At 36.7% G+C, this 16638-nt stretch overlaps 2 protein-coding genes across 3 annotated transcripts in view; both read right to left on the reverse strand.

The window, feature by feature from the left end:
* Nucleotides 1-2731: 2731 nt before the first annotated feature.
* Nucleotides 2732-5984, reverse strand: c1qtnf5 (C1q and TNF related 5). 2 transcript variants are annotated; one of them, XM_046863400.1, is made up of 4 exons: nt 5848-5984; nt 5422-5495; nt 4488-4723; nt 2732-3631 (listed from the first exon to the last, which is right to left on the reverse strand). In XM_046863400.1, the coding sequence occupies exons 3-4, from the start codon at nt 4711-4713 to the stop codon at nt 3111-3113; spliced, it is 747 nt and encodes a 248-aa protein (XP_046719356.1). In that variant the 5' UTR covers nt 4714-4723; nt 5422-5495; nt 5848-5984; the 3' UTR covers nt 2732-3110. The 2 variants fall into 2 exon arrangements, with proteins under 2 accessions (XP_046719356.1, XP_046719357.1); XM_046863401.1 differs by lacking the exon at nt 5422-5495 and having other exon boundaries at nt 5848-5980.
* Nucleotides 5985-8298: 2314 nt separating this feature from the next.
* kmt2a (lysine (K)-specific methyltransferase 2A) overlaps nt 8299-16638 on the reverse strand; it is a 49832-nt gene continuing 41492 nt past the window's right edge. Inside the window, 6 exon segments of the mRNA XM_046862664.1 lie at nt 8299-12799; nt 13823-13952; nt 14317-14400; nt 14507-14611; nt 15762-15936; nt 16060-16134. Of these exon segments, the coding sequence (XP_046718620.1) occupies nt 12524-12799; nt 13823-13952; nt 14317-14400; nt 14507-14611; nt 15762-15936; nt 16060-16134 (845 nt within the window). The 3' untranslated portion in view covers nt 8299-12523.

A 16638-nucleotide genomic window follows, 5' to 3' on the forward strand; every position in this document is an offset into this window, starting at 1 on the left:
GTTTGATTTTCTGATTCTCCTGAGCTTTACCACTTTTTAATTTGTAATGCATCATTTTGGACTATTGAAACATTTGATTTTATGATGTTGCATAAATGTTTGTAATATAAGTGATTAAATACACAGGAATTTTGTTCACACTGTCGCCTGCGTACTTTATGTACAACTGGAGAATTGAATGCAGAATTGGATAGAATTTCCAAGTCAAACATTACTGATGTACATTTTTTAAATATCTATACATTATCAGAGGGTCCCTGGGGGTCTAGTGGTTAGGATGCGGCGCTCTCACCGCTGCGGCCCGGGTTCGATCCCTGGTCAGGGAATCAACCACAGCCACTCTTAGTGCCAGTCCCAAGCCCGGATAAATGGGGAGGGTTGCGTTAGGAAGGGCATCCAGCGTAAAACGTGCCAAATCAAACATGCAGATGATCCGCTGTGGCGACCCCTGATGGGAGAAGTCGAAAGAAAGTTTTTACATTATCAGAGTATTTTTATCATGGGGAAACGTACTCCACTACATTTTAGAAAAGCATGTCGTTCCTCATAGTGTGGAGTGTCTTCATAAACTAAACGGATTTTAAATTGATTTGAAATTTTTAACAAGTGCATCTAGCACTGCTCATCTACTGTCATGGGCTCAATGTTTAAATCCAAAACTTTTTAAAAACGCAATAAATGCAAAAAATTTCGCTAATATAGAAAATCCAGAAAACCTGTACACAAAATGGACCTTTCATTAGATTCTGAAGGCTACATTTAAGTTTTCAAATCCAAACAATGACTGTAATAAGAATTTGGATTTGTTAGTACTTTAACAATCTAAAATAACATACATGGTTTATTATTATTATTATAATATTATTTTTTAGAGCCTCATTTCAGCTGAAACAGAAAGATGTGGAAAAATGGTTAATTTTTATTGATTTTTAACGAAAGCAATGTCAGGATAGTATAATCTAGGAGTGATTATGACATTTAGATTGTGAATGATAAAATTCCATATGCACACGGACATTTTGTTAGGCGCTTTGGAAATGCTCAGACATGGCATCCCATGCTGTTTTAGGACAAACAGACAAACAATAATTTGCTTACTTAATTTTTTTTTCCTTCCTTGTTTTGCTTGGCATCATGACATGCTTGCATAAAAGGTTTAGCAGATGTAAGCCACCCTGTCTTTCCAAGACTACTATTTCTTTAGCATCCACATCATTTTATTTGTTGGTAACAAATGTAAATTATGTTCCTTAGAATTTTTTAATTTTAAGTTCAATTGCATCACCAGCAGTTAATAGCAAAACAGCATAAATTTCCATCCAGCCCATTTTGAGAACGTTTCCATCATATGTCTCTTGCACTCGTGTTACAGGTGTAATGAATGAGAACAAAAAGGAATTCAGCTCAAGGTTGAAAACACATAGATCATGCATTGCCTAATCAAATTACAAATTGCATGAAAGGACAAACCATTGAAGCAATTCGTTTGGTACGGTTTTTGTTCAATTGAACAAATGGGTTTAACATTCTTTTAAATGCCCAGGACTATTAACAATAGGCCTGCTTTAGTAAGATATGCTGGATATAAAACTACTAGGAGCTTTATTGCGTTTTGTATTTAATAATCTTTTTTTAAAGATGCACGATTCAACATTTAAAATCTATGCAAAAAATATCATTACATTGTTATAATCTACTCACCTCTGTTTTGTGCTGCAAATGATTTCTAGTGTGACCTAATCAGTAAAGGTATCAAAAGTATTCAAAGATAGGCTTTTTTAACTCACAAGCCAAAAGGTGAACGAGAAAATGAATTTGCAATGAGATATTTAAGTGACGTTTCCGAACTTACATAAAATATAGATCTTTAATGAGATTCATAATAATGATAATATTTCATAAGAATATTTTGCTTTATTATGAAACAGCAGACATACTGTAACCTCAATTCCCTCATGAATCTGATTCTCTAGCTGTGACCTCACCCACAGCGACATGGCTGAGATTCAACATCAAACAGATCCAAGAACAATTCATGGTGAGCATATGGGATTTAGAGCCTGGTGTCAGACACTGTGAGATTTTTTAAAGCATGTAATGTCTGCCATAATTGAGGACCCGTAATATCGACAGGTTAGAGCATTCATGGGTCTTGACCTCATGAAAATGAACTTCCCATTCCTTGCATTTCTTTAGAAAAATAATTGTGCCAGAAAAATGTTCCGTACTTGTCCATGGCAGAAGTTCAAAAAGAGAAGGAAGGGGTATGTTTTTTAGTGACTGGTTGGCTTTGTTGGGTCAGAAGGCAGTCATGAATGTTATGGAGTGTAAAACAGTAATGTTACAGCCTTGCCTGTAAATGGGTTTTAATAATGGCCTTCGGTGAAGTCATTAATCCAAGGAACATCTGTGACTTGGCATGAATTTGTGTCTCCGTTCCCAGTTTGGGCTCGCGACCAAAGCAACACGTCGCTCGCCTTTAAGAGGCACCCGGGGCTTTTATGCCAATATACTGAGTTCAACAAGCAGTTTATCAAAATTGAACTAAATGATCAATTAAATTAAAACAATTTTACTGATAATTTAAGTCATAATTCAAAATATATAATTTTTAAATGATCAACAGAATAAATTAGAATTCGAATAAAACGAGACAAATGATAGTTTTGCATCAGTTTATATTAGTGTATAATCTTTTGCTTTCACTGACAAAAAATGATGTGCAAAACACTTTTTTTAATTTCATGTAATACTTTATTTACAAACAATTCTAAAATGTCTGAATGTGTCTGAGTGCATTGTCTATTTGAAGACATTTAAAAGATCAGTGATCATCACTCGTTATTGTCTGTAACTGCTGCAATATTATGTATAAGAATAAAACTCTGGTTAATTTTGTTAGCAAGTGCGTACATCGGACTGGCGTTTCAGATTCCCTCACAACCTTGAAAAGGCAGTAGTTTGTCTTACGTCATGGGAAGTAAATCTTCCAGCACTAATAAATTGCTTATAAAGAATAAATACGACTGTAAAAAAAATGTGCTTTGTAGTGTAATGCTTTGACTAAATGCATTTTTGGGTAAAAGTTAAATGCATGATGTGCATTAAATCTAAGCAAAAACAGCAGAGTTTTTCCAATCAGAGTACACCAGGAAGCCAATAAAAGTGCTGTCTGTCTTCGGGCTTGAGTAAAAGCCTGTATACTCACCCAGAGCCATCTGCACCCACACCTGATCACTGGGAATCAGGTGCAGCAGAGTGCCTCCGGACAGTGAGGCTGGCTTGGACCAGTTGCCAAACATCTGGAAGTAGGAACCCATGGCTTGTCCGTTCTTCATCAGGTCAAACTGTAGGCTGGAGCGGTACACAGTGGCGTGGACGGCAAAATAGTACACACCTGGCACTCTGCATGTGAAGCGTCCAGTCTCTGCACTGTAATCACCCTGCTCATTCAAGATGATTTTGTCAAAGCGTACTGCATCCCCTATTGCTAGAGGCATGGTGTGGGAGTCAGACAACTTGGCACTGAATGCTGACTTAGGAGCCACAGCACACTCTCCTGCAGGTCCCCTCTCACCTTTCTCTCCTGGATCACCTCTGTCACCGATCAGACCCCTCACCCCTGGCTCCCCTGGGAGATATCAACACAATGAGAGCTGGCTTAACTTCTTGAGCTCAAGCATTAATGAAATAGATGAATTATTGTTGTTGGCAAGTAAAGGCTAGTTATGACTGCCAAATTCACTAAAAACAATCATTCTTTTTACTCTTCCAGCTACTCTCTGCACCACATGGATGTCAGAGTGTAATGTATGTACAATATACTGCAATTTTTAATCATTTAAATTTATGCCATTTATCCACAGCAACTGTCTGAGCAGTTAAGGGGTTAAACACCTTGCTCAAGGACCTAGCAGGGACAGCTTACAGGTGCTGGCATTTAATCTTGTCCTTTCAAGCAAAAATCCAATGTTACCACTAACCCATGCTACAGTATGTGACCAAACAGTAAACAACGACAACTATAGTTTAATTAGTATCTGATATCAGTCCCAATGGTAACCAGTAATTGTGGCCTTTAAACTTTGGGTCAGTTCCATGATTCTGTGTACTTCAGTTGAAGTTGGAGCCAGTGATCCATTCCTCTCCTCTCACAAAACACTATTTATTTTTACTTCAGCATTTAATATAGGGGTAAACTAAAGGGGTCCTTACTGTTTATTTTAATTGTTGGTTTTATTTATGGTTCATTTTTACAGCAAATGGGAACTAAATGTGAAATGGGATGTGATAAAATATAAAATATAAATGTGTCAACCAGATCAATTATTTAAAATATAATAAACATTCAAAAACTTGTTGTTTATATTAATAATAAATAATACAAATATGTATCAATTTAATATTGATTAATATTATCATCATCATTAATATTATTTTTTACCCAGCTAGTTTTTTTAGCTTTTATTAAGCAAATATCCACATACCAGGCTCTCCACGATCACCCCTTTGCCCTTTCTCCCCAAGTGGTGCATCTCGCCCATCTCTGCCATCTCTGCCTGGCTGTCCTGGCCGTCCATGCAACCCAGGAGAACCCGGGATACCTGGGCTACCCATACACAGACTGTGAATCTTATTATCCTCAAGCTGATTTGAATAATGCGCCAGCAAAAAAAGAAGGATGGAGAGGGCCCAGGATTGGATAGTCATCATTTCTTTAAATCTGTTAATAAAAGTACATTTAATGAGCATGAGAAAAGCATGACACTCGAGTAGCAAAAATATTATTTTCAACTCAAAAGAAGATGCTCCATAATGCTTGAAGTATGAGCTGAAGTTTAAAGGCAGAAAGCGCAAGGGGGAAAAATTGAAATAATAACAACACTGTGTATTTTCATATCCTCCCTCGCATCAAAGAGGAGGAATGAACTAGCACACTGATTTATGTCTCTATCAAGCGAGAAGTGCACACAGACCCTGAAATCACTCCACAATCAGGCAGCAAAAATGCACCATCAGCAAAAGTACAAATGATTCACTCTTTGGTGGATTTTTATTAGTACTGCCCCAGGCTGCACACTTTTAAAACTTCAGCCCCTGACTGTAAACCAGTGGTGTTCTAGGCATGACTTCTGCTTTTCAAACAGCTGGTTTATGTAAAATAAAAGAAAGTGCTGACTCACATTAACAGAGTACAGACCATCAATGCATGCCTAAGAAAGCAGACAAGACTATACAAGCAGAAAAATCTATGTTTCATTTAGGGAAAAAACAGACATACAAAACAGTCTGTTTAAGTGTTTGCTTCTAGTAAACATTTGTACTATTTCAAAGTACAGTATATTTGTGTGTATTACACTGTGTGTACTTGGGGATTGTTCAAGCATGTCAGTGCACAAGACCTTTAGTAAATTGGTTTACCTTCACTGTTATTACTTTTCTGGTGCAATACAGTAAGATTATGGAACGATCACTGATCAGGTGGTTCTTCTTTTCTAAAGCAAAACAGCATGTTGAATTTTGAGTGTTCAGAAACATCACAATTTCAAAGCCTGTCAGAATCTATAAAATATATTGATATTGAAAATAAAAACATTTTTTTAAGTTTTTTTTAATCCCATCAAGTTATTAATAATAGATAGTCCCACTTCTACATATCAATTCCTACATCTACATAACCCAATTTCTGTCTTTCTAAAAAGCCTAGTGTATAAGTGTACAGAAAAACTAGCCCATTCTCGGAAAAGATTTGTGGTTAAAGCTGGTCGGTTAGTCATAACACATCTGCCACTGTGTCAAATACCTGCTAATTCATCACAACAAAATACAATACAACTAATAACTTACCATTAATTTCTCAGAACTTCTTTAAAGCCGTGACTGTTTTGGAGCAGAGTGAAACAAAAAGGAAGACTTTGTGTCCCAGACTGGGAAGCCTGGGAAAAAGTGAGCACTCTGACGCTTTTGAGAGGAAATGGGAATGCAAGCCAATTAAACAGAAAGGGAGGGTAGAAGTTAAGAGCAAGAGAGAGAGAGAGAGAGAGAGAGAGAGAGAGAGAAATACAAAAACAATGACCTGGAGTGCATGTGGATTAAAGTCTGAATAACTTCTTCTGTATGATTAATTACTAAAGTATGAAAGCACTGAAGATCAGAGCACTGTGGTCACAGTGATAAACCAAACGCTCAGTCGAAAGACAGAAGGCAAATGCAGCAAAAATATTCGGAATCAAATTATTTCCTCGTTTCTAATCCTTCATGGAAATCTTTAAGCTATCTTGTTTACTATAATCTCTACTATTACCACCATAAACTGCCAAAACAATCTTTCCATGTTTTTAATGTCTGCCTCACAGCTATCTAAAGATGTATTGCTGGCATTTTTGTAAAAGAAGACATGTTTGTACAAAACCAAGAAGCTGACCGTAGAGGTGCAAGTAAGGACTACTGAGTAAGAACATGACCAAATTAGCTAGTTACTCGATGTAAACTTTATTTAAATATTATATATTATATATATTATATATGCATTCAGCTTTTAAGGTAAGCCTACTAGGTACTTTTCTAGCATTGGCAACGATACAGGGGTGATTTTTAAGACACTGTAGAGACCGCTTAAAAGAATTATGCCTGCTGAATTCCAGGAGTCAAAACTCTGAAGATCAGAAATAGTATGTACAATGTACATTTTACATGTAGTGTGTGTCTTTTACAAACAGACAGCCAGTAGGCATGGTTAATGTCAGAGTGAAATGGTTTGGTTCATCACAGTACAATCATGTGCTTTTTGCATGTTAGGTATTTTCATTATATCACATGGATGTGCCAAAATATTACTATACAAAATCATAAATTCTTTTAAAACCAAGACCCCGAGACATCGACAATGCAGTGCAGCAGGATAATACATGGCATGAGTAAGAATACTAAATCTAGTTTTATGCTAGAATACTCCTCAAAAGTGGATTTTGGATTTCATTCGGAGTAAAAATACAAAGGTCATGATGCAAATCAAATGCCATTTGAAATAATTAACAAATGACTTTAAATGGAGTAAAAATATGAAGATCTTTGGTATTTTTTGCAATTACTGAGTTTCAATAATACTTAGGAACAGCACAAATTTCTCAAGATACATTTATGAAAATATAAATGGTATATATGAAAAAAGGAGCAAATAAATGATAATAAATGTAAAATATATAAAATTATATATACAGTATATATATATATATATAAAATTATGAATTAGGAGGGTTGCTTTTTCTTTTTGGACTTTTCGCAATTACCGACTTTCAATAATACTTAAGCAACAGAACAAATTCTCGAAGAGAGATTTAGATGGCCAAAAGTATGTTGCAAATACTGACCATCACAAACATACGTTTGTTGAACATCCCTTAAAACAACTATGGACATTTATATGAAGTTGGTCCCCTTTTCATTGCCCCAGTTCCCTACATTTTGCAGCATGACGGAAGGGATTTGTGCTCATTCCACCACTAGAGCATTAGTGAAGTCAGGATCTGTTGTGGGGTGAGGAGGCCTGGGGTGCAGCCAGTGTTCCGGGATGAGGTCAGGGATCTGAGCAGAGGTCTCTTGATCTCTTCCAAACTAACCTTGATAAATCATGCAAATGGCCATCATCATAACAGACTCATAAGAGCCAGTGAATAAAAATCATAAATGTAAAGCATATAAAGACACTTTAGACAATTGTGTACTTCCAACTTTGTGGAAACAATTTAGTGATACCCGCATATGGTTGTGAAGGTTAGGTGTTCGGATACTTTCAGCCATTTATAGTATAGTACTTGAGTATGGTTCCCTGGTGGTCTAGTGGTTAGGAGGCAGCGCTCTCACCGCTGCGGCCCGGGTTTGATCCCCGGTGAGGGAACCAACCCCAGCCACTCTCAGTGCCGGTCCCAAGCCTGGATAAATGGGGAGGGTTGCGGTAGGAAGGGCTTCCAGTGTAAAAACGTGACAAATCAAACATGTGGAGGATCCGCTGTGGCGACCCCTAACGGGAGAAGCCGAAAGAATTGAGTGCAGTGACAAAAAGTACATTAGTGCAGTATTTTAGACTGTGCATTTACACTGATTTTTTTTTTGTCATTTAAAGACCGATAAGCTTCCTTATCTATTAACATCACTACAAAAACCTGCGTTAAAATGAAAGATAACGAAGCCACGTTGAGTAAACAAGACATGTTTATTATTTAAACTATCACTTAAATAAAAAAGTGCATAGAAAATAAACATTAGAAATTTTGCTTTTTTTTTTTTTTTTTTATACAGTTATGTACATTTTTTTCCTCATACATTCGTTCTTAAGCAATTTGTGGTTTGTCAATGGTCTTTCCTTCATTACTGTGAACACTGAACACTGTTTGGGCAACGGGAGAACAAAATAAAATAAGAAACATTATCAAACACTGAACACACCGAGATACAGAGAATAAGGAAGTGTTCATTTAAAAAAAAAAAAGTACAAGCACAAGCTGTTTTTTCCCCCCAATGGTCAGGTTTTGAGCACAAAAACTAAGCTGATGTTTAATAAATGATAATTGAGCGCTGTAGGGGTCTACCATATGATGTGCACCTACATTTAACCTTGAGGTCAATACAAGACCTAAAAGATGTTTCAAAGTTGCAGAAATAAATAAAAATATTCATTAGTTAGTTATTACAAAACACGACATAAAATATTGAACTGAATTTTCAGAATGGGATTTTGGAAAATGCAATCCGCTGAAAGGTCAATTTTTTGTTTTGTTTTTTTGTCTTGACAACCACAAAGTATGTGAAAATGTACAAAGAGTAAAATGAAAAACTACAGCATTGAAACGAATGGCTATCCTCAAAAACTTTACAACCACAGCTTACATTTATTTTATTTCACTGTATAAATATCATCTTTCAGCCTAGGCCCCCAAAAAAAAACCAACAACGGAGGAAACAAGTCATAAGATCATAACTGCAATGCTCCAGTCATAAAGCATACACAGGCACAGAAAACAATACATGTCAATATTTAAAATGCTGCACATTAATCTAAACTGTATCTGTAACACAAAGTCATTATAGATTACACTGAACATTGCTATTAACCATTATGAAAACTGTTGTTTGCTACTGTAACTACGTTTGTCTGTCCATTCCATATACTGTGTAGATATTGTGAATATTGAAATACAGTTTTACTATCCATACATATGTTTAGGTAGAATATATTCATTATGTGTGTAAGAATATGTATACATATTTATATAGATACTACAGAGCAAGTACAGGAGAAGGTGTGGTACCACTGGTGTGGTGTGGAAGAATAAAGTCCAGGAACCTGGTAGCTTTTCATACACTGACTGAACACCATATTACACTGGTTTGTGGAGCATCTTGAAGTTGCAACTAAACTAGCTTTATGGAGGGAAAAAAAAAAAAAGTCATTGACAAAGCCCTTAGGATTGGTAAAATCATAATCAGGTCGACAGACACGAGTTCTGTACAACGATCGGCATTGCTGTACAATCCTCACTGACTAAAACGAAACGTAAAGCTCTTCTGTAACGTCCCTGCCTTTCACATTGGAACAATCATTAAAAAAAAAAAAAAAAAAAAAAAGTAACTATGATAAAAGATCAATCGCAAGAGTCAAATAATACATTCAACGAAAGGCCTAGCTGCAGAGTTCAGCCCGGCCCTGTGCCGCATCCAGAGAGCCGGACTTAGAGGAACTCGAATACCTGAATCGATGACGAGACCCATGTCGCGAGGAGCACGGCAAGAAGCTCCCAGCGAGAATCTGCGGCAACACCATCAAACCCACAAATCCAGAAAAAAAAATTATCTGGAAAAAAAGCAGCCAATTAGGAACTATAAAGAGCGTGATCAATATATGATTGTGTTATGAATCTGGAAAATAAGGCTTGAGGCATCAGCAACAGCCTTGATGGAAGGAAAAAAAAAGTGATTAGAGTTCACATGAGGCAATAAGACAATGCTACACAGAAACTGGCCTTTTAGTGGCTCGTTCTGAAAAACAAGAGCCAGGAGGTGCACACTGTAGCAATCGAGTGAGCTTTGTCTGGAGGTATGTACACATCCCCTGGGCTTTCTGCAACATCGATAAGCTCGATTTTACATTATCCCTTTTATACAACTCAGTTCTGACTGTCAAGAAGACAGTGTACGCACAAATCAGTGTTGCATCCACAAGGAAATGGTTTCGCTCAAAGAGAAATACTTTCACTATTATTAAGACATTGCGAAAGACGTCTGAGAGAGATATGTCTCCACCCTAATGAGAGAACGCTCCCTAATGTGTCGGTCTCTTATCAGGTCTTAGAATCAGCCAAGACTGATGACTGGATTTGATTCCGGAACTAACGGATGGACAAAATGATTGTTAAAGAAGGCACCACACCGTTGCTATAAAAAAAAAAAATGTAAATAAAATTAAATAAAAAAAATGGAGAGGACAGACATCAATGGGAAATCTAAAATTCCATCACAAAGTCAATTTTATTGCGAAGGAAACAAAATGTCGTCCTAAGGGGTGATGCAAAAAAATTAAAAAAAATTTAAGAGAACAATACACATAAAAAGAGCACATTTGTGTGCTTTAAATGGCTAGCTAGAGCCTCCATGCAGTGCCAAGGCAACATGTGTCAAGCTGGGAAGAAGACTGATGTTCAGTGCACGAAACAGGGAGAACGAGTTTTTCATCCATTCCTCCAAATATAGTGCTTTAGAAGAAAGTTTTCATGGGCTAGCCTCCGTGGCAGATTCCTTCGGGTATACTCGTATCTATGAAAATATTTTTTTTTTCCTTTATATAATATAATAAAATAGATGGAAACTTTGCAGTTTGCTTAAATGTGAGTTTTCTACTCATCATTTCTCCACATAAAACTGTATCCTATTAAGGGAAGATTGGTATTTACGTGTGAGATTATTAAGGCTGCCATTGGAGAAGACATGCCAGTTTTTTTTTTATACAGATAAGCACTTAGAACTAGATGCTTCACAGCCTATGCTAATTACATCTCATCTCATGACTAATTTGGATCGGCAATGAGAGCTACTGGTGGACTGCACACTACGGGAACGACTACGGCTTTCCGTCTTTGGAATAGAAAAGAGAATAAGGAAGGAAAAAAAAGCCAAAACTGTTTTAAAAAAAGTACACTATAAAAAAATAATGACAAGCATTAGTGTTGTAAACCACTATCTACTACAAAATGTTGGTAAAATAAATACAATATTTTATTAAAAATATAAATATCAATAAGTGCTATTCACTAGTGAGCTTTTCAGTTTTGTTGGTTTTTTTTTTTCGAGATAGAAAAATATACATATTATTTACATATGAAAGGAAATAATGACATTTACTTATCTACTACAAAAAAAAAAAAAAAAAGAAAGCGAAATTTTAAAATGACTCGTCCTTCTTAAGAAAACATTTGGATGGCGTTAAAAAAAAAATTCTGAGTAAATACTACCAGCTACAGGCCTTAACACATGCACATACTACATGTCCTCATTACAAACATCAGTCCACGTTACTTAAAAAAAAAGAGGTCGAATGAAGCAATCCCTCCCACCCGCCAAATTTCTTTAGTCCCTTGACTGTCAGTCCACCAGGATCTCAGCACATCCAGTCTCCAATGATACATCCAGGGGTTATTACTTCTTCAACATTTCAGGTACACTCATAATTAATTTTCCTACCCCTGCCCTGATAAACACCTGCATATGTCCAACACAGGGAATAAAAAGCTCCCTCTAGCGTTCTCCATCCACCTGTTTAAGGGCTCATACACACACACACACACACACACACACACACACACACACACACACACACACACACACACACACACACACACACAGACCACATCAGCAGAAGGAGAAGGCTTTGATGTACATTCAGAAAGGGAGGTTTTGACGGTAGGTTAAAAACAAGAATCAAATCGCAACAAAACAACAATAAAACAATGGACCTCTCACGATTCCTCTATCTAAAAAGACAGTGTACCGTTCCCTTAGAAAAATTGCACTTTGGTGTCAAATGAAATAATGTGGCAATTCCATCATACTTTGTTTTTTCTCTCTTTTCCCTTCACATTTCATTTGCAAGGGCAAAAAAAGATTAAATATTACACATTTGGAATTTTGTAATAAAGATTTGGGCTAAACAGGGCACACAATTTGCTAACAAGCAGACTGCACATCTTCGACTGGCCTGTTTTTGTTTTGGAGGTGTAAGGGAACGCTCCGCTGAAGAAGTCCTTTTTTCCTCCGTTTATTCGTTATGACATTGCTCTTGAAACCTTTCCTGAATCAACTTGAGGCACAGTGCCATAAATCCCTCTGAAAACCTGAGCCTGTTTCAATAAATAACCATATTATTCAAAATACACACATTGACAAAATAAAACAAGAACAAAACAGAAAAAAAAAAAAAAAAACAGTTTTGTTTGGAAGGACAGGGTTCAGTTTAAAGTAAGGAAGGGAGGCGTTAATTAAGGAACTTGCGACACTTTTTGGCCCCACAGTTGCAAGGCAGCTTATTGCCTGGTTCCTCGATGGGGAACTTGTAGTCATAGGTGAGCTCTTCGCCCTTGTAGATTTTCCGCAGCGCAAAAATGACTATGTGCTTTTGCCCGTCGATATTGACTACGCGGGAGTAGCAGTTGGGCTCACAGGAGTGGTTTATGAAACGAGCAGAGTTGCCATGCATGGTGGCATCTACCACCTCATAGTCATCGATGCGAAACATGTAGCAGCCAATTCCCTGGGAAATAAAAGAAAGTTCAAGAAACAACATTGTTACTGAATTCAGGAGTTGATACTGCACTACACAAATATCCTAACATAATAGTGTAATATAATATAGGTGAACTATTTTAAGTTATATTAGGATTTTACTAGACTTCAGTGTTATAGGTACATTTTTGACATATAATCTCAGTTAAAGCCTGTAATATGATACAAATATCGGTATGATCTCTGACTGGCCGGTATGTTATTCTAGCTCTCCCTGGTCACTCACAGGTATACTACAACAAGCTGCATGCGTCTGTGAGTTAATGTATGCACGACAAGGCAGATGGCGGTTTCCACCACTTGCAGTACCAAAAGTTACTGCTTTGTGTCTCAAACAAAGGATGTGTCAAATTTCACTCTCTCCACCTGGTTATATAGCCAGGAAGAGCTGGATGGTGACCAAATTGGGGGGAGGAAAAAAAAAAACACAAGGTCTGAGAAACAGAATAGAAATATCTCCATGCCTCTTTTTCAACAGCCAGATTTTTTCAGGAGTTTTTTGTGCAGTTTCTGGATGCAGTTGAGCTGGAGATTTCGCCAAACCCGGCAACTCTGATTCCAAACGGAGTCTATTATTAGCAGCTGTAAACTCCCTAATTGACATGTTGATTTCTTTAATTCGGGTTGAATCAGCTGGGAAATGTTGTCTTAGCGTAGAAGATAGTGTCTGTGCTGTAATTATGACATCAGCACTGAATGAACACCAGCTAGTATACTACTTTATTAACATGCGAGAAACACAATGTGCTTTTTATACCGCTCCAGCCTCTGCTGGAGAGAAGGGAGTGTTTTACTCTAATCATTTATAGCAGTATTTGACAGATAGATAATATGGGTAAAATGCTAATAGATTATATCAAACATGTTTTGTTTTGCTGTACCATTATACCCCTAGTCACTACATATGCACTGTGTGTACAAACACATTGCAAAATATGCCATAGACTACACTAGACTGCATATTCTAGTATGAGAGTGTTGAAGTGTTTACCTTGGCGTCATAGTACTTTTCTCGTTTGTCAGTAAGCACAGAGCGGATGACGTTGCCCGAATACTCGATCACCATCTCACCAGCATCAATGTTTCTCTTACAGAACAGACCACGGCCGTGTATGGCTGACCTGGCGACAGGAACATGGCTTGCATGACGACACATTTTTTTAAATTTAAATTACATAAAAAAAAAAAAAAAAATAAATCATAGTCAATCATACAGAGTATGACATACAGTGGAATGCTTTTTTTCGACTGTCCAACATGTAAACATGAAAAAGAAATAAAATTGTAAAGATAAAGAATAAAAAAAAATAAAGTATGAAAGTATATTAAAATATAATCTGACTATGTATGTACGAAGTATGAAAAGGTTAAGAATAAAATGTTTTATTATAAATAATGATATAATTAAACAGAAGAATGGATTGAAATGTTTGGAAAGAGTGGATATGTATATTTTTGCACACAAGATTGGAGAAATTTTTGTACCTGTACACGCCCACAGATTCTCTGGATGTTTTCTTTAAGTGTCTGAACCGAACTGCCAGTGGCACATCTGTGCTGGAGCACCGTCTGTAAGACCAACACAAAAATGAATGTTGCTGACCACAGAATAGCCAAAAAATAAATACATTACATTGAAAATGAGATGAAGGTAAGGGAGACTTAAAAGACAGACCGTGCAGATTTAAACTGCTCTTCATCATCTTCTTCTTGAGGATTGTACTCAGGTGGTTGGCGATATTTAGAGGCCAGGAAGTTAAACATGTCCAACACAGACCTCCTTCAGGAAGAGTCAGAAAGATAATTACTACGATTCAACAAAATATTGTTAGAAATAATGCTTGAATCATCCTAGGTACAATGGTTATTGCAAAATTAATCATTTAAGTTGGTCATATATTAGGTTGGCTGTATTTCTAGAAGCTTCTATAGATGTTTTTTAAAGATTCAGAGATGTTAGCCAGCAAAGGCTACACAATACTACAGCCATTTTCTCCCCTGCTTTGTCGTCTGATGTTAAATGACTGAAGTAAAAAAAAAAAAAAAAAATAAAAATCTACCTCTTTTTTTAATCATGCACTCAAACTGTTTTGTATATGATTTATTTTTTTTTTTTTTTTTTAAATTGATACCAGTCTATTCAATTTTCAATTTTCTTAATGGGCACGACAAAAACATGGAAAACTGCAAGAAACTGTAACGTTTGGAACAGCTGAATAATCACACCTTTTAAGTAAAGATCGACCGTAATGGGTTTTGTAATGTTTTTGAACAACACAAGCCTCTCCAATCAGTGCACTTGTTAGTAGGTCCCAGTGTCTACGTATAGGCTAAAATACAGCGTCAGTCGTCTTTACGTGTTTAACCCCACACTGTTGGTTCTGATCGGACTGCATCAGCTGTTTCTGTATATCAAATCAGCGGGCCAAAAAAAGAGAACTCTGATTGGATATTTAGCTTAGCGAATGAACGCAACGATTATTATTATTATTTTTTTCCTACACAGAGCTTCTTGAAATTTTTTGCACTTGTCTTTGTAACTTAGCAGACATGATAAATAAAAAAACAAACAAAAAAACAACACGAATCCAGTTAGTAATGATTGCGGCGACTGGAACCTGTTTGTATGCCGAATACACACTACTGCCACCTGCTGGTATGAGAGTTATGTTCTATCACGCAAGCGCCGAACGTACATGTACGGTTTTATCTCAGATGCGCCTGCCTAATAATCGGCCTAATTTGAATACAATTGCCCGATGTGGATTAATTAAAATGTCAAAAAAAATAAAAACCTAATCAATCAATTAATTTGATAGACTAACACTGATCAAACCAATCTAAATTTGGTTTTGATCAAACTCAGAACAAAATATGGCTCATTATACAAGCACAACACAACGCTAGACAATAAAGACAGTGCGACATACCTGTGGTGGACCTCAGCACGGGCAGATCCATGGGGGTTAAGAGGAGGCTCGTCCACATCCTCCGGCTTGTGGAAGCGGAACCTGTAGTTCCTGCAGTACCTGGCACCGTACAGCTGCTCCAAAAGAAAAACTACAGCATCATGGACAATACCCAGCATCCGCAGCCCATTCACCCCTGAGAAGGCCATGAAGCAAAGCAGAAACGGAAAAAATTAATATGCAACAGGCAATAATTATATACGTCCGGTAACACAGATTTAAATATTATGTAAAATTATTATGTGCCTTGCGTTATTACCATCAAAAGACAGCTCTTTGAGTTTGGCATTGGAGCGTGCCTCCTGGACTTTATCGGTTAGAGATTTCCAGGCCTCTGTATGCAAGGAAGCAAACATCAAGGATTAATACCATTTCTTGCCAATATGCTGCTTTAATTACATTATTTCTATTTGTGCTATATAATATCATCCCTACAAGTCTACAATGTCGTACGATTATAACTCCCATTTATATTATATTACCAGATCTACAACAATATTGGTCTAAAGTAGTATGAGCTTTCTTGAAAAAATACACACACACACACACACACACACACACACACACACACACACACACACACACCACAAAATAAGGATTCTTCTCCCAAAATAAAAGGAGAGAGGAGGAGTTACATTTAAGTCTAGAATCATTCCTACTTGTCATAGTACATGGAGAACGTATGCTTCGCTAATCTCAACGTTATACAAGTATATTGTTAACATAGTTTCTATATTTATAAGCAATGCCACTGACAAGGAAAGAAAAAATAAATAAATAAATAAATAAATAAATTGGACCAATAAGTTCATATAACAAACAGAACAGGGTTATAATT

Source organism: Silurus meridionalis, chromosome 12, assembly GCF_014805685.1.
Source record: "Silurus meridionalis isolate SWU-2019-XX chromosome 12, ASM1480568v1, whole genome shotgun sequence".
Classification (NCBI taxonomy): Eukaryota; Metazoa; Chordata; class Actinopteri; order Siluriformes; family Siluridae; genus Silurus; species Silurus meridionalis.

What these genes read in the sequence shown, in the direction of transcription:
- c1qtnf5 (XM_046863400.1), bottom strand. Translation starts at nt 4,713, where the DNA reads ATGATGACTATCCAATCCTGGGCCCTCTCCATCCTTCTTTTTTTGCTG. An exon ending in GGGTGATCGTGGAGAGCCTG is followed by an intron (nt 3,632 to 4,487) that starts GTATGTGGATAT and finishes GATATCTCCCAG; the next exon opens with GGGAGCCAGGGGTGAGGGGT.